The sequence below is a fragment of the Oncorhynchus kisutch genome, linkage group LG15 (genome assembly GCF_002021735.2).
Source record: "Oncorhynchus kisutch isolate 150728-3 linkage group LG15, Okis_V2, whole genome shotgun sequence".
In the NCBI taxonomy this organism is placed as follows: Eukaryota; Metazoa; Chordata; class Actinopteri; order Salmoniformes; family Salmonidae; genus Oncorhynchus; species Oncorhynchus kisutch.
The window spans coordinates 68099634-68117999 of NC_034188.2; the positions used below are offsets into that span (position 1 = coordinate 68099634).

At 42.0% G+C, this 18366-nt stretch overlaps 1 protein-coding gene across 2 annotated transcripts; it reads left to right on the top strand.

Annotated features, from left to right (window-relative positions):
• The first annotated feature begins 595 nt into the window (after window positions 1-595).
• On the top strand, window positions 596-16742 carry LOC109905768 (uncharacterized). 2 transcript variants are annotated; one of them, XM_020503335.2, is made up of 16 exons: window positions 596-1676; window positions 6369-6479; window positions 6724-7098; window positions 7227-7361; window positions 7745-8125; window positions 9475-9621; window positions 9900-10274; window positions 10394-10537; window positions 10700-11032; window positions 12807-13009; window positions 13124-13228; window positions 13996-14091; window positions 14326-14436; window positions 14728-14848; window positions 14973-15251; window positions 15622-16742. In XM_020503335.2, the coding sequence occupies exons 1-16, from the start codon at window positions 1319-1321 to the stop codon at window positions 16581-16583; spliced, it is 4236 nt and encodes a 1411-aa protein (XP_020358924.1). In that variant the 5' UTR covers window positions 596-1318; the 3' UTR covers window positions 16584-16742. The 2 variants fall into 2 exon arrangements, with proteins under 2 accessions (XP_020358924.1, XP_020358925.1); XM_020503336.2 differs by lacking the exon at window positions 7745-8125.
• The last annotated feature ends 1624 nt before the right edge of the window (window positions 16743-18366 follow it).

Consider the following 18366-nt stretch of genomic DNA (forward strand, 5'->3'; position numbering starts at 1 on the left):
GTGCCATCCGTTTTGTCCCCAAAGCCCCATATACTACCCACCACTGCGACCTGTACGCTCTCGTTGGCTGGCCCTCGCTTCATACCCGTCACCAAACCCACTGGCTCTAGGTCATCTACAAGTCTCTGCTAGGTAAAGCCCCGACCTATCTCAGCTCACTGGTCACCATAGCAGCACCCACCCCTAGCACGCACTCCAGCAGGTATATCTCACTGGTCACCCCCAAAGCCAATTTGTGTTTGGCCGCCTTTCCTTCCAGTTCTCTGCTGCCAATGACTGGAATGCAAAAATCACTGAAGCTGGAGACTCATATCTCCCTCACTAGCTTCAAGCACCAGCTGACAGAGGAGCTCACAGATTACTGCACCTGTACATAGCCCATCTGTAAACAGCCCATCCAACTACCTCATCCCCATACTGTATTTATTTATCTTGCTCCTTTGCACCCCAGTATCTCTACTTGCAGGCATCTTCTGTACATCTACCATTCCAGTGTTTAATTGCTATATTGTAATTACTTTGTCACCATGGCCTATTTATTGCCTTTACCTCCCTTATCTTACCTCATTTGCACACACTATATATAAACTTTTTTTCCTACTGTATTATTGACTGTATGTTTGTTTATTCCATCTGTGTTGTTGTATGTGTCAATCTGCTGTGCTTTATCTTGGCCAGGTTGTTCTCAACTAGCCCAACTGGTTAAAAAAAAAAAATCCACTTCCCATGAGAAGCCAGATATAACACAATTGAGGGGTGCTCTGTTCCTAAGAGACACACACAGGACACTTCAAATTTAACAATTCGGGTGAGACGCAACACACGTTTCTTCTGATCCTTAGAAGCACAAAAAAATCTAAACAAGCCCGCCTCTCGTGATCCTCATAGCCTTCACTCTACCCAGCACTCTCTCCATCAATTTGGATATCTCAAATGTATTCCTCTAGATTGGTAATTCGATCAACTGCTCCTCGTTAATAAACCGTACTCCTACATGATACGAAATGACATTCTCATCACGGTACACTACTTTGTTCCGTTTCCCATTATTTCGGTCAATGTTCCAATTATCCTTGATTCTACAGCAATTAGATTCAGAATCCACTTCCGCCATCTTTTCCTCTCAAAACCCGCTCAGAGTCCCTGTGATCAGTGTATGGGCGTCGTTGGGGTAAAACGTGCTAGTAGGATAACGCCGGATGTTGATGGTGGGACCAGAAATTAACAAACCATCACATCTTTCTTTCCATCCTCTATCTTTCTCTCCAGAGCCTGCTGTACTCAGCCTGTTGGTGAAGTGATAGCTAGCTAAAGAAAAATGCCGGAGTCCCGATATCACTGGTCAGGGGAAGAGGTGAATGCCATCGTCTCAATATGGTCAGACGAGGCAATACAGCGTGCATTACGTTCGTCTGACTCAGAGTATCGAGGTGCCGCCAAGGTGTACCATGAGATCTTTGTGCGCCTTCGCAAATTAGGTTATAAGGGAACCGTCCAGCAATGTCGTGACAAACTAAAAAAACTAAAGGGTCAGTACAAAGAAATTAAGTCAAACGGTCCCGACCGCCGGAGTTATTTTCCACCATCATGGTTCGATGCCATGGACGCTGTACTGGGACAGCGACTCAGAAAGCCAGTACTGAGAAGTAACAAAGCCACCGTCTCACAAAAAAACGGTAAATTGTTTTTCTTAATTTGCTTTAGAATCCGATAACAGGTCGTGTACAGATTGCTATCTGCTGTGTTCACGTACTAGTCGGAACTAGGAAACTCATAAATGTCCGACTTGAAAACTAGTTGTAAAACATGAGCTCTGAGTTTCCCACTTGAAAGTACCAGATTCAACCAGTAGGAAGTTTGGGCAAATACGTACATTTTAACTCCGTGGTTCTCGGTAGTCATGTCAGAGTGACTCGGGCTCCCGTGTGGCGCAGCAGTCTTAGATACTGCATCTCAGTACTAGAGGTGTCACTACAGACACCCTGGTTCGGATCCAGGCTGTATCACAACCAGCCGTGATTGGGAGTCCCATAGGGCGGCGCACAATTGGCCCACCGTCGGGTTTGGCCTTTGTGGGCAGTCATTGTAAATAAGAATGTGTTCTTTAATTAACGGACTTGCCTAGTTAAATAAAATAAAAAATACTTGCCTACTTCGGATGAACGATTTAAAAGCGTTAAGGAGCTTGGAAGGAAGAACCATTCTCACCATAAACCCCAACATTAATGGTGTCATAATACCCATAAAACCTAGCGATCAAACAGGAAAATGGTTCCAACCATTTTTCCACGATTAATTTTCCCGATAAGGGAATTTAGAAACACTTAAAATAAGGTCTGTGTTTCATTGTAACGTTTTGACGGGTCACATTGCCCGAGAGAGATTTGGTTATCTATGTATTAGTCTCTATTTACTCGCAGATTCAAAAATACAATTAGCATCAAAGTAGACATTATGCAAAACTACAAATCCGTTTGACAGCTCGGTTTTACGGGTATTACGAGTCATACTGAGGTACTCAATTGACAGCTGAAATTGTGGCCATGTTTGTTGCCATTTGCAGAGGTGCGTGACGTCAGTTTTCAACATGTGGGAAATATCGGGGTCCAGAGCTCATACCCGAGGTTCCTAGTTGTAATTCCGAGTTGGTAGGGCGTTCACGTACGGTTTTCCCAGTAGGGAGGTCTTATTTCAGAGTTTCCGACATCAGCAGCAGATTTTCAACCAACCTTAATTTGGCGATACTTTGTTCTCAAATCAATAATTACCGGTGTCTTCTAAACTCCCATAGCCAATTGCAGGGGGGATGTTTGAATTTAGAAAATGCTCCGTTATTAAATTAAATACATTTGTACTCCATTAAGTAATCTAATAATCTATTCACTGCCATCTTGTCTATTTCTGATATTATCTCATTGATCCAGCCCAAAGTGCTGCACATCATGAGCGAGACTCAGAAATCAAGCATCACTTTGAATGACACTCACCTGGGGTGTATTCATGAGAGAGGACCAGAAATAGATTAGATGGCAATGTATACATTGTAGGATTAATTCATGGAACAAAGACTGATTTTAATTTAATTAACAGCATTTTCTAAATTCAAACTCCCCCTGCACTAGCCAGTTAAGACACCAGGTGACTTCAAGAACGAAGAAAGCGTTGGCAAGTGAAGGTTGGTCGAAAATCTGCTGCTTATGGCTCATTAGCAGCCCGTACACAACCTCGGACACAAGCTTTAGTCCTGCGCCGAGGTGGCTAGTTATGGCTAGTTACCCCTGGTTATACCTGAGAACACTAGCCTTGAAAAGTGCAGACAAAGTTTGAATATTCAAACCGTTGCTTGTGGAGATAAATAGATACGCTAAATTGTAATTGCATTTCTAGATAAACCCTCCCTCAAATCCTCAGTCTGGTCTTTAACAGCCCCAAATTTAGGCTATTGTTACTATGTTAATGCTTCCCCAAAGCTCCCTTTTGAAAAGTTTCCCATGGCTAAGGCGTCCACAGTCAAAAGAAATTGGCCGGGCTCCTGTATTGGTCCAGTGGCCCATTTTTCCCCACACACTTTTCAGATTGTATTTACATAACAATGGCAAACATTTTTTCTTTTACACCTTACAAAGCAACTGTGTTGATGACGCTGACAGAGTTGTTCTTTCTGCAAGCCCCAAGTCTTTAGTATCACTCCCCTGATGGAAACACAATTGCAATAGAGCTTACATTAACATACGCAACTGGTGACAAACTGGTGTGGGGTAAGTCTTAGGTGTAAATGCAGTAAGAGTTTATCCAGTCATTATGTTAATGAAAACTAGTGTTGTTTTTTGGAACGTGTACAAATCACATTTTCTTTTTCACATGCTTCGTAAACAATAGGTGTCGACTAACAGTGAAATGCTTACTTATGAGCCCCTCCCAACAATGCAGAGAATAATATAAAATAATATCACAATGAATAAATACACAATGAGTAATGATAACTTGGCTATGTACAGTACTGAGTCGATGTGCTGGGGTACTAGTAAATATTTTCTTAACTCTATTTCTTGAACTGCATTCTTGGTTAAGGGCTTGTAAGTAAGCATTTCACTGTAAGGTTCATTTCACCTGTTGTATTTGGCGCATGTGACAAATAAATTTGATTTGGTAAGTATATACAGTGTGTTCAAAGTATTCAGACCCCTTGACTTTTTCCACATTTTGTTACATTACAGCCTTTTTCTAAACTGGATTAAATAATGTTTTCCCTCAATCTACACACAATACCCCATAATTACAAAGCAAAAACAGGTTTTTGCAAATGTATATATATTTTTAAGATCACATTTACATAAGTATTCAGACCCTTTCACCTTTGGCAGTGATTACAGCCTCAATTCTTCTTGGGTATGACGCTACAAGCTTAGCACACCTGTATTTGGTGAGTTTCTCCCATTCTTCTCTGCAGATCCTCAAGCTCTCAGGTAGGATGGGGAGTGTCGCTGCACAGCTATTTTCAGGTCTCTCCAGAGATGTTCGATTGGGTTCAAGTCCGGGCTCTGGCTGGGCCACTTGAGGACATTCAGAGACTTGTCCTGAAGCCACTCCTGTATTGTCTTGGATGTTTGCTTAGGATCGTTGTCCTGTTGGAAGGTGAACCTTCGCCCCAGTCTGACCTGAGCACTCTAGAGCAAGTTTTCGTCAAGGATCTCTCTGTACTTTTCTCCAGTCATCTTTGACTCGATCCTGACTAGTCTCCCAGTCCCTGTCGCTGAAAAACATCCACACAGCATGATGCTGCCACCACCATGCTTCACCATAGGGATAGTGCCAGGTTTCTTCCAGATGTGACGCTTGGCATTTAGGCCAAATAGTTCAATCGTGGTTTCATCAGACCAGATAATCTTGTTTCTTATGGTCTGAGAGTCCTTTAGGTGCCTTTTGGCAAACTCCAAGTGGGCTGTCATGTGCCTTTTTACTGAGGAGTGGGTTCTGTCTGGCCACTCTACCATAAAGGCCTGATTGGTGGAGTACTGCAAAGATGGTTGTCTTTCTGGAATGTTCTCCCATCTCCAGAGAGGAACTCTGGAGCTCTGTCAGAGTGACCAAGTTTTCTTCCATTTAAGAATGATGGAGGCCACTGTTCTTGGGGATCTTCAATGCTGCAGACATTTTTTGGTACCCTTCCCCAGATCTGTGCCTCGACAAAATCCTGTCTCAGAGCTCTACGGACAATTCCTTTGACCTCGGCTTGGTTTTTGCTCTAATGTGCACTGTCAACTGTGGGACCTTATATAGGCAGGTGTGTGCCTTTCCAAATCATGTCCAATCAATTGAATTTACCACAGGTGGACTCCAATCAAGTTGTAGAAACATCTCAAGGATGATCAATGGAAACAGGATGCACCGGAGCTCAATTTTGTGTCTCATAGCAAAGGGTCTGAATACTTCTATAAATAAGGCATTTCTGTTTTTGATTTGTTATAAATTACCAAAAATGTCTAAACCTGTTTTCACTTTTCCATTATGTAGTATTGTGTATAGATTCAGAAAAAAACAATTTAATAAATTTTAGAATAAGGCTGTAACGTAACAACATGTGGGAAAAGGGTCTGAATACTTTCCAAATGCACTGTATACAGTGCCTTCAGAAAGTATTCAGACCCCATGACTAATTCCACATTTTGTTGTGTTATAGCCTTATTCTAAAATGATTAAATTGAGAGAGAAAAAAACAATCTACACACAATAGCGCATTATGACAAAACGAAAACATTTTATAAATGTATTAAATTAAATACAGGTCTCATCTACACTAAACAAAAATATAAACGCAACATTCAACAATTTCAAAGATTTGACTGAGTTACAGTTCATATAAGGAAATCAGTCAATTGAAATAAAAGAATAGGCCCTAATCTATGGATTTCACATGACTAGGAATACAAATATGCATCTGTTGGTCACAGATACCTTAAAAAATAAACAAGGGGCGTGGATCAAAAACCACTCAGTATCTGGTGTGACCACCATTTGCCTCATGCAGCGCAACACATCTCCTTTGCATAGAGTTGATCAGGCTGTTGATTGTGGCCTGTGGAATGTTGTCCCACTCCTCTTCAATTTGGATGTTGCTATAAAAAAAATCCCCTCCCAAGCGCATATAGGCACATTAAACGACAAAGGGAACTGGTTAACCATGAATACACATAAATAAGCCAAATTGTAAATGGTAAACATGAAGTACAGAAGATTGTCTACACGACCTAGAGAACTTTAATATGACACGGTTGTTTGCAATGCACCTTAACAGCACACTGGTCAGAAACAGCCGGTGGATGTTTTTGTTTGTGTGAGTGCTTTTATCTGATCTGGTGCTTTCACAGACAAATTACCATCCAGTTGGACACCTGATGAACTTCCACAAACTTCAGGGTCTGGGGTGAGAACTTCAGCTTCTAGGCTGTTGGAGTTGACTGATTCCTCTGAAGAATATGGTACGTCATCTAGTACAAAGTTTTTAAAATGTATATATATTTTACCAGGGACAGGCTAGATTTGGTGCTCCCCTTTATGGAATGGATTAAAACTTACTTTGTAAGCTCTAACCATCTGAGGAACCGGCCAGAAGTTGAGAAACGCTTATCTAGTACACATTATTTATAAACCGTACTGTAAGCTTGCTAGCTAATATTGTTTACAAGTTTCTGACTGCTTTCAACTTATGATGTTCTTTCACAGAGGAATCTGGATACCACTGGTCGTCTAAGGAGGTTCAGGCATTGTTAACACTCTGGGCAGATAAGATAGTACAGAAGCACCTCCTCTCCTATAAAAACGAGCACGTCTATGCCAAATTTAGTTCAGAGCTTGCCGCCCTGGGTTTTAAAAGGACGTCGAAGCAGTGCAGACAAAAGATACAAATACTGAAAAAGGAACACAAAAAAATCAAGGATAACAATAACATGAGTGGTTCCATCTATCGTGAAGAGAATTGGTTTGCCATCATTGATAGTGTCCTGTGTCACCAACCAAGTACTTTGGAGTCTGGGGTGATAAATTCAGATGCCAAGCTTTTGGGGTCGCCTGATTCCCAACAAGAAATGGGAGATTCTAGTAAGTTAAGTTGTCCAGTACAACACCTAGTTCACATGTTTAACACAGTAACTTTGTTACCATAAGCTTGGTCCTTAACAATGTTTTTCTTTGTGTGAGTACTGTCAACTGTGCTGTTGTATCCACAGACAAATCTCCATCCATTTGGACACCTGATGAGGTCCATGGTCAACAGTCAGAAACCTCAGGGCTTGGGGTGATAAATGCAACTAATCTACTGTTTGAATCGACTCCTGATTCCCCTGTAGACGAGGAACATATTGGTAAGTTATCTAGTAGTGTTTTTCAACCTTTTTTGTACCACGGGCTAGCCAGGGGTGGGAGGGCCAAGAGACCAGAGTTGGTAGTGCTCAGTTGGGGTGTAGGGTTTGAGCATATCCTGAGGAAGGGAGGGGCAGTTCCCCTTGCAAGCACCAAGTTCCCCTTGCAAGCACCATGGTCTTGAAATGGATGCAAGCTTGGACTGTGAGCCAGCTAACGCACTTGCATGTATGTCCCACTAACCATCTGAGGGACTGACCAGTAATAGCCAGAAGTTGAGAAACACTTATCTAGTACACATTTGTCATGAACCATACTGTAAGTTTGCTAGCTAGTATTGTTTACCATTTTTTGACTTCTTTCAACTGATGTGGTTCTTTCACAGAGGAATCTGGATACCACTGGTCGCCAAAGGAGATTCAGGCATTGTTAACACTCTGGGCAGATGGTAGTGTTCAGAAGCAGCTTCTCTCCTATAAAAACGAGCATGTCTATGCCAAATTTAGTTCAGAGCTTGCCGCCCTTGGATTTAACAGGAAATCTAAACAGTGCAGAGACAAACTAAAAAAGCTGAAACAGGAATATAGAAGAGTCAAGGATGACAATAACAAGAGTGGTTCCAATCATCATGGAGAAAGATGGTTTGCCATCATCGATAGTGTTCTCTGTCACCAACCAAGTACTTTGGAGTCTGGGGTGATACAGTCAGATGCAATGCTTTTGGAATTAACTCAACCCAATTCCCCACAAGAAGTGGAGGATTCTGGTAGGTTGTCTCGTGCAGCTTCTCAATCACATTATTAACGCCGTAACAAACTCTGTTCCAACATTCATTGAATCAGATGGTTCATTCATCACAAAACCCACTGATATTGCCAATTACTTTAATGATCTTTTTCATTGGCAAGATTAGCTAACTAATCTTGTAATGAATAATGTGGAAATTGAGCAAGTTGAGGTGACTAAACTGCTTGGAGTAACGCTGGATTGTAAGCTGTCAAACATGTTGATACAACAGTGGCTAAAATGGGGAGAAGTCTGTCCATAATATAGCATTGCTCTGCCTTCTTAACAACACTATTGACAAGGCAGGTTCAACAGGCCCTAGTTTTGTCGCATTTGGACTACTGTTCAGTCGTGTGGTCAGGTGCCACAAAGAGGGACTTGGGAAAATTACAATTGGCTTTGAACAGGGCAGCATGGCTGGCCCTTAAATGTACACAGAGAGCTAACATTAATGATATGCATGTCAATCTCTCATGGCTCAAAGTGGAGGAGAGATTGACTTCATCACTACTTGTTTTTGTAAGTGTTGTAAGCGTAATGCACCGAGCTGTCTGTTTGAACTACTGGCACAAAGCTCGGACACCCATGCGTACCCCACAAGACATGCCACCAGAGGTCTCTTCACAATCCCAAGGCCAGAACAGACTGGAAGTGCATAGTACTACATAGAGCCATGCCGACATGGAACTCTATTCCACATCAGGTAACTTATGCAAGCAATAGAATCAGATAAAAAAAATACACCTTATGGAACAGCGTGGACTGTGTAGAGACACAAACACAGGTACAGACACGCATGCACACACAGGCGCTAGAACACGCACTCTACACACACTTACATTGCAATATTGTTGTATGGTGGTATCATACATTTTGTTGTGGTGTGACAGTGTTATACGTATGTACTGTTTTCATATTTTGTTTTATGTGTAATATAAGTGTTTTAATGTGTTTGGACCCCAGAAAGTGTCAGCAGCTAATGTGGGATCCCTGTGCAGTGCAGACACAAACTAAAAAAGCTGAAACAGGAATACAAACAAATCAAGGATAACAAGAGTGGTTCCAATCATTGTGGAGAAAGATGGTTTGCCATCATCGATAGTGTTCTCTGTCACCAACCAAGTACTTTGGAGTCTGGGATGATACATTCAGATCCAAAGCCTTTGGAGTCGACTTAACCCGATTCCCCTCAAGAAATTGAGGATTCTGGTTGGTTGTCTCATACGGCATCTCGTACACGTTTTTTACACAGTAACTTGCCTGTTACCGCAAGCTTCGTAGTTAATATTGATTATGTGAGAACTGTCAACTGAGCTGTTGCTTCCACAGATCAATCTGCATCCAGTTGGACACCTGATGAGGTCCATGGACTCGTTGGTCACCAACCAGGAACTTCAGGAGCTGAGGTAATACATTCTGCTACTATGCTGCTGGAATTGACTCAACCGGATTCCCCTGTAAAAGAGGAACCTTATGGTAAGTTATCTAGTACAGTCTTTCTCAACCTTTTTTGTACCAGGGATTAGTAATATTTGTTTATTTTCCTTGGGAGATTACTTGGATTGTACCTAGCTTACTACTACTAGCTAACTAAGTCAATGTCTTTGCTAACCTTCTGAGGGACCGTCCAGTATTAGACAGAAGTTGAAAACCACTTATCTAGTACACATTTTTCATAAACCGTACTGTAAACTTGCTTGCTACTATTGTTTACCAGTTTCTGGCTGCTTTCAACTGATGTGGTTCTTTCACAGAAAAATCAGGATACAGCTGGACGTCTCAGGAGGTCCATGCATTGTTAACACTCTGGGCAGATGAGAGTGTTCAAGAGCAGCTTCTCACCTATAAAAACGAGCATGTCTATGCCACATTTAGTTCAGAGCTCGCCGTCCTTGGATTTAAGAAGACTTCAAGGCAGTGCAGAGACAAACTAAAGAAGCTGAGGCAGGACTATAGACAAATCAAGTTTGACCATAACAAGAGAGGTTCCAACCATTGTAGAGAAAGATGGTTTGCCATCATGGATAGAGTCCTCTGTCACCAACCAAGTACTTTGGAGTCTGGGGTGATAAATTCAGATGCAAAGATTTTGGAGTTGCCTGATTCCCAACAAGAAATGGAAGACTCTGGTAAGTTTTCTAGTACAGAATTGAATACAAATTTTTAACAGTTACTTTGCCTGTTACCGCAAGTTTGGTAGTAAATATTGATAGTGTGAGTACTGTCAACTGACCTGTTGCTTCCACAGACCAATCTTCATCCAGTTGGACACCTGATGAGGTCCGTAATCTCTTTGGTCACCAAACAGGAACTTCAGGGGCTGAGGTGATAAATTCTGCTACTATGTTGCTGGAGTCGACCCAATCCTATTCCCCAGAAGTGGAAGATTATGGTAAGTTGTCTAGTACATCATCATCTGAGGGACCAGTCAGCAACAGCCAGAAGATGAGAAATACTAGAAGCTACACGTTTTTCATAAACAGTACCTTAAGCTTGCTAGCTAATATTGTTTTCCAGTTTCTGACTGCTTTCAACTGATGCGGTTCTTTCACAGAGGAATCTGGATACCGCTGGACTTTGCAGGAGGTTCACACATTGTTAACACTCTGGGCAGATGAGAGAGTTCAGAAGCAGCTTCTCTCTTATAAAAATGAGCACGTCTATGCCAAATTTAGTTCAGAGTTCGCTGCCCTCGGATTTAACAGGACGTCGAAGCAATGCAGAGAAAAGTTAAAAAAGCTGAAACAGGAATACAGAAAACTCAAGGATGATGACAACATGAGTGGTTCCCTCTATCTTGAAGAAAGCTGTTTTGCCATCATCGATAGTGTCCTCACTAACCAAACAAAAGCTCAGGCTTATTCTTTTCCAGGTGCAGAAGACTTTGGTAAGTTAACTTTTACTGTATACATTTTTGTAGTTTGTGTGAGGGCTTTCACTGTGGTGACTGGCTGGCTAAATAGCTTGTTGCTGATGCTGGCTAGTTTCCTAATCTCTTGCTAGATAAAAAAATATATATATACAGTGACTTGCGAAAGTATTCGGCCCCCTTGAACTTTGTGACCTTTTGCCACATTTCAGGCTTCAAACATAAAGATATAAAACTGTATTTTTTTTGAAGAATCAACAACAAGTGGGACACAATCATGAAGTGGAACGACATTTATTGGATATTTCAAACTTTTTTAACAAATCAAAAACTGAACAATTGGGCGTGCAAATTTATTCAGCCCCCTTAAGTTAATACTTTGTAGCGCCACCTTTTGCTGCGATTACAGCTGTAATCGCTTGGGGTATGTCTCTATCAGTTTTGCACATCGAGAGACTGAATTTTTTTCCCATTCCTCCTTGCAAAACAGCTCGAGCTCAGTGAGGTTGGATGGAGAGCATTTCTGAACAGCAGTTTTCAGTTCTTTCCACAGATTCTCGATTGGATTCAGGTCTGGACTTTGACTTGGCCATTCTAACACCTGGATATGTTTATTTTTGAACCATTCCATTGTAGATTTAGCTTTTTGTTTTGGATCATTGTCTTGTTGGAAGACATCTCCGTCCCAGTCTCAGGTCTTTTGCAGACTCCATCAGGTTTTCTTCCAGAATGGTCCTGTATTTGGCTCATCCATCTTCCCATCAATTTGAACTATCTTCCCTGTCCCTGCTAAAGAAAAGCAGGCCCAAACCATGATGCTGCCACCACCATGTTTGACAGTGGGGATGGTGTGTTCAGGGTGATGGGCTGTGTTGCTTTTACGCCAAACCTAATGTTTTGCATTGTTGCCAAAAAGTTCAATTTTGGTTTCATCTGACCAGAGCACCTTCTTCCACATGTTTAGTGTGTCTCCCAGGTGGCTTGTGGCAAACTTTAAATGACACTTTTTATGGATGTCTTTAAGAAATGGCTTTCTTCTTGCCACTCTTCCATAAAGGCCAGATTTGTGCAATATACGACTGATTGTTGTCCTATGGACAGAGTCTCCCACCTCAGCTGTAGATCTCTGCAGTTCATCCAGAGTGATCATGGGCCTCTTGACTGCATCTCTGATCAGTCTTCTCCTTGTATGAGCTGAAAGTTTAGAGGGACGGCCAGGTCTTGGTAGATTTGCAGTGGTCTGATACTCCTTCCATTTCAATATTATCGCTTGCACAGTGCTCCTTGGGATGTTTAAAGCTTGGGAAATCTTTTTGTATCCAAATCCGGCTTTAAACTTCTTCACAACAGTATCTCGGACCTGCCTGGTGTGTTCCTTGTTCTTCATGATGCTCTCTGCGCTTTTAACGGACCTCTGAGACTATCACAGTACAGGTGCATTTATACGGAGACTTGATTACACACAGGTGGATTGTATTTATCATCATTAGTCATTTAGGTCAACATTGGATCATTCAGAGATCCTCACTGAACTTCTGGAGAGAGTTTGCTGCACTGAAAGTAAGGGGGCTGAATAATTTTGCACGCCCAATTTTTCAGTTTTTGATTTGTTAAAAAAGTTTGAAATATCCAATAAATGTCGTTCCACTTCATGATTGTGTCGCACTTGTTGTTGATTCTTCACAATTTATTTTTTATTTTTAAATTAAAAAAAAGAAATAACTCACAGTATTTTAAATATGCCATTGGTTTTTACTATATAACATGTTATTGTTTGTGTTTCCCAACGTAGGTCCCGGTTTAACTCTGTCCTCACTGCGTCTCCTTGCTCCACCATTACGCTTGATGTCAGCATTCATGTGGAAAGTGGCTCAGCAGCATATTGTAAAGCATTATGGGAAGCTGGAGGAGTTTGTGACTTTGATGACAGAGATGGTTCCAGAGCTGCTGAGTTCCAGGCAGAGGACCCAACTTCTTCTGGGTCTGAGAGCAAGGGTGAGAGAGATGGAAATGCATGCAGAGGATTCTGATAGGAGTATGGGTAGCTGCTAGCTGTAAATAGTATGTTTTCCCCTGGGGCTTGCTCTCACATGTCTACCTCTTTTTCAGCTGGTACTGGAGTTGTGTCTCAGTGAGAGCACAGCTGACCTCGTGACCATCCAACCTCACCTGGATAAAATCCATTATTTGACAGAATACGCTGTACACAAAGAGGTAAGTCAACTTATATTACTGTTCAAAAGTGTGGGGTCACTTTTCCTTGTTTTTGAAGGAAAAGCACAAAAAAATGTCCATGAAAATAACACCAAATTGATCAGAAATACAGTGTAGACATTGTTAATGTTGTAAATGACTATTGTAGCTGGAAAGTGCAAATTTATGTGATATCTACATAGGTGTACAGAAGCCCATTATCAACAACCATCACTCCTGTGTTCCAATGGCACGTTGTGTTAGCTAAATTTTACTTTTGCAATTAGGTTAGCACAGCTGAAAACTGTTGTGCTGATTTTAAAGAAGCAATAAAACTGGCCTTCTTTAGACTAGTTGAGTATCTGGAGCATCAGCATTTGTGGGTTTGATTACAGGCTCAAAATGTCCAGAAACAAATATCTTTCTTCTGAAACTTGTCAGTCTATTCTTGTTCTGAGAAATTAAGGCTATTCCATGTGAGGAGTAGGACACAGCGTTGTATGAGATCTTCAGTTTCTTGGCAATTTCTCGCATGGAATAGCCTTAATTTCTCAGTCTTTTCCAGCTACAATATTCATTTACAACATTAACAATGTCTACACTGTATTTCTGATCAATTTGATGTTACTTTAATGGACAAAAAATGTGTTTCTTTCAAACACATGGACATTTTGAAGTGACTCCAAACTTTTGAGCTGTAGTGTATGTTTAAGATGTTTTCAACTCATATGTTGAGGTTGAGTTAATGTCTGATGAAATTTGTTTGGTTTGTTTATGCTTACTGACAGAGTAATGATGATGAGTTGGAGGCTACAGAGTCTAACTTTGTGGAGTTGGTCCAAACCCTGCTGGAAGACCCGTCTGAGCGGGAGCACTTCTTCCAGGTAAGAGATCTTCGTCTCACAACTGGTAATACTCGTGACCTTCAGGTGCGTATTTAATGCATCTGTAAATGTATTTTTTTTGGCACAGCAGTCACCTTCAAGCCAAGTTTTGCTATTATTGATTGTTAATTGCCCGCATTACCAGGAGATGATTGCAGACTATACCACACAACAAATGGCGCCCGAAAGCCATTGCCACCGGACTTATTGTGTGTTAAATTCTCAATTTTTCAGGAGGTGTTCCCAGCACGCTATGGCCCTCGGTATGACACCGCACTGCAGGTACTGGTGTGGGAGTTCCTCTCCAGATTGGAGGAGCTGCTACCTGTACCAGACTTCACACAGGTACAGATAGAAAAATTGCAGTTCTGCCTGTTTAAGTATTGACTGCTGGTCACTGTTTAAAATAAAAAATGGGTCTGAGAACTATGGAATGGTGAGCTAAAGGAAAACACCTACCCAATGCTCCAGGATCTGGCATGCAGAGAAGGGAGCAAAGGGTGCATACCAATGATACACAGCGTTGAATTAAATGTATTCTAAAGCACTGAAAAATATTGAAATGTAATCAATTACAAATTACATGACCCTCCCCCAGAATGAAATAGAAAATGTGCTATTTCCCCTGCTCCTCAGACAGCAGCATGGCTTGGTGATGCCCCCTCTGTCGTGGAGGAATGTGGAAGCACCATCTTTGACACTGAAGAGCTGAAGACTCTTCTGCAGCACCATCAGCATCATGGAAACTTGAAAAGAGGTAAGTGTCCAACCAGAATTATATATTTGTTATTGTGTATGTTAAATTCTTTGTCTGGTAAGTAGTGGAAGACTATGTATGGCAAGAGTGTAATTTATGGGATCAATTATGTTGTCTTTCCTAGGTTATTTCTCTTACTACACTACAGATACCATCTTGTCCACACTTTCCCTCCCTCCAACAATAAGAGTTGTCATTAGCTCTGAGCAGGCCAGCTCTGACAAAACAAGGTCATGCTCCGATGGAGATGAATGCTTAAAGAATGGGATAGAGAGAGATGGAGAAGGACCATTTAATTGGGGCAGAGAGGAGGAAGAAGATCATTTTTATTTAGAGCAACAAGAGCAGATTAATGTTTTACCTGCAGAGAATTCTGGTCCGTGTATCCCAGTACCCAGCAACGGTATGGACATTCAAGAATTCAAGTTATTAATAAAATATTTGACTTTATTTTACAGTCCTATTGTCACTGTCATTTATCTGGTATTTAAAATGAAATTACTTTAACAATTGGTTCCTCATGGTAATTAGCAACTCGGAAATTATTAACAGAATCTGTAAATTCTTGATAACAATTGGTACATCCTTGTGTTCTTTGCGAAATGACTAACACAATTCTTACCTTATTTTATGTACTTTGTAAGTAAATACCTGGTAGTCAGCAAGCTGTTCAATGTAGTGTTACTCAAAATTGCTTTGTCAAATGGTAATTCATTCATCTGGGCAGAATATCACTTCTTAAGGAATCTGTCCTCCTGATTTTGTCATTGCAGGATTGAATAGTGACATGGAATCCCAGGTCCTCGCCTGCTCCCTCTGCTCATTCTCTCACAGTGATATGGCAAAACTCCACCAGCACATCAGGATTAGGCATCGAGGAGAAGACCGAAAGCTTCGACGCCCTAAAGAATCTGGGACTGAAAAGCACCTTCCCTCAAGCAGAACAAAACTACTTCACCAGCACATCAGGACTAGGCACCAAGGAGATGAACAGAAGTGTCAACACTCTGAAGAATCTGGGACTGAAAACCTTCCCTCAAGCACAACAATTATCCCCTATAGACCCAATAACATGACTCTAAGCTGCCCTCATTGTGGGAATGTTTACCAAAACCTCAACTCTCTGAAAAAACACATAAGCATTCACACATTTCCATTCTGTTGTAACCAGTGTGAGAGGAGATTTTCTACCAGATTAGGTCTGAAAAGACATCAGCGAGCTCACACAGGGGAAAGACCATTCAAATGCTCTCACTGTGACCGGAGATTCATGTGTGCATATTCACTCAAAATGCATGTACGCACACACACTGGGGAGCGTCCCTACTCTTGCACTATTTGTGGGAAAACATCTGTCCAACATCTAGCAAGACACATGCGGATGCATGCAGGGGAGAAAAACTATTTATGTAGCATCTGTGGTAAGGTATTCCTTAGCTCAGGAGAACTGAGGCTGCATACACGATCGCACACAGGAGAATGTCCCTACACCTGTGAACATTGCGGAAGGGGTTTCAAAGCAGCATGCCATCTTCAGATTCATATACGAAGATTTCACACAGGGGAGCGTCCATACCCCTGCACCCTGTGCACAAAACGTTTTGTCATTCTCAGGGAACTTAAAAGACACGTGTTAATTCACACGGGTGAGAAAGGTCACAAGTGCTCCGAGTGTGGGAAGAGTTTTTCTTTAAAGGAATCTCTGAAAACACATCTTAAAAGTCATGGATTTTAAGACGTTCTAGACAGATCATATTAGTTATGCATAAAGTCTTGTAGAAGGTATTACTTCTTTCCCCCACAGGTCAGGTGTTATGGGTGGGTCTTAGGAGGCCTGGCTCGCCCTACTGTACCTCTTTTCCCATCCAAATAAAATATTGAAATATTTATCGTGTATTTGACCAAGATGCAGAAAGACTCATCAATCTAAGTTAAAGCATCCGAGCGAGCTAAATTGCATCCCTCTCGCAATCAAATAAAATAAAATGTATTTATATAGCCCTTCGTACATCAGCTGATATCTCAAAGTGCTGTACAGAAACCCAGCCTAAAACCCCAAACAGCAAGCAATGCAGGTGTAGAAGCATGGTGGCTAGGAAAAACTCCCTAGAAAGGCCAAGTGGACTGGGGACAGCAAGGAGTCATCATGTCAGGTAGTCCTGGGGCATGGTCCTAGGGCTCAGGTCTTCCTCCGAGAGAGAGAATTAGAGAACGCACACTTAGATTCACACAGGACACCGAATAGGACAGGAGAGGTACTCCAGATATAACAAATTGACGCTAGCCCCCCGACACAAACTACTGCAGCATAAATACTGGAGGCTGAGACAGGAGGGGTCAGGAGACACTGTGGCCCCATCCGAGGACACCCCCGGACAGGCCCAAACAGGAAGGATATAACCCCACCCACTTTGCCAAATCACAGCCCCCACACCACTAGAGGGATATCTTCAACTACCAACTTACCATCCTGAGACGAGGCCGAGTATAGCCCACAAAGATTTCCGCCATGGCACAACCCAAGGGGGGGCGCCAACCCAGACAGGATGACCACATCAGTGAATCAACCCACTCAGGTGACGCACCCCTTCCAGGGACGGCATGAGAGAGCCCCAGTAAGCCAGTGACTCAGCCCCTGTAATAGGGTTAGAGGCAGAGAATCCCAGTGGAAAGAGGGGAACCGGCCAGGCAGAGACAGCAAGGGCGGTTCGTTGCTCCAGAGCCTTTCCGTTCACCTTCCCACTCCTGGGCCAGACTACACTCAATCATATGACCCACTGAAGAGATGAGTCTTCAGTAAAGACTTAAAGGTTGAGACCGAGTTTGCGTCTCTGACATGGGTAGGCAGACCGTTCCATAAAAATGGAGCTCTATAGGAGAAAGCCCTGCCTCCAGCTGTTTGCTTAGAAATTCTAGGGACAATTAGGAGGCCTGCGTCTTGTGACCGTAGCGTACGTGTAGGTATGTACGGCAGGACCAAATCAGAGAGATAGGTAGGAGCAAGCCCATGTAATGCTTTGTAGGTTAGCAGTAAAACCTTGAAATCAGCCCTTGCTTTGACAGGAAGCCAGTGTAGAGAGGCTAGCACTGGAGTAACATGATCAAATTCTTTGGTTCTAGTCAGGATTCTAGCAGCCGTATTTAGCACCAACTGAAGTTTATTTAGTGCTTTATCCGGAAAGTAGAGCATTGCAGTAGTCTAACCTAGAAGTGACAAAAGCATGGATTAATTTTTCTGCATCATTTTTGGACAGAAAGTTTCTGATTTTTTTGCAATGTTACGTAGATGGAAAAAAGCTGTCCTTGAAATGGTCTTGATATGTTCTTCAAAAGAGAGATCAGGGTCCAGAGTAACGCCGAGGTCCTTCACAGTTTTATTTGAGACGACTGTACAACCATTAAGATTAATTGTCAGATTCAACAGAAGATATCTTTGTTTCTTGGGACCTAGAACAAGCATCTCTGTTTTGTCCGAGTTTAAAAGTAGAAAGTTTGCAGCCATCCACTTCCTTATGTCT

What these genes read in the sequence shown, in the direction of transcription:
- LOC109905768 (XM_020503335.2), top strand. Translation starts at nt 1,319, where the DNA reads ATGCCGGAGTCCCGATATCACTGGTCAGGGGAAGAGGTGAATGCCATC. An exon ending in TGATTCCTCTGAAGAATATG is followed by an intron (nt 6,480 to 6,723) that starts GTACGTCATCTA and finishes GTTCTTTCACAG; the next exon opens with AGGAATCTGGATACCACTGG. An exon ending in TGTAGACGAGGAACATATTG is followed by an intron (nt 7,362 to 7,744) that starts GTAAGTTATCTA and finishes GTTCTTTCACAG; the next exon opens with AGGAATCTGGATACCACTGG.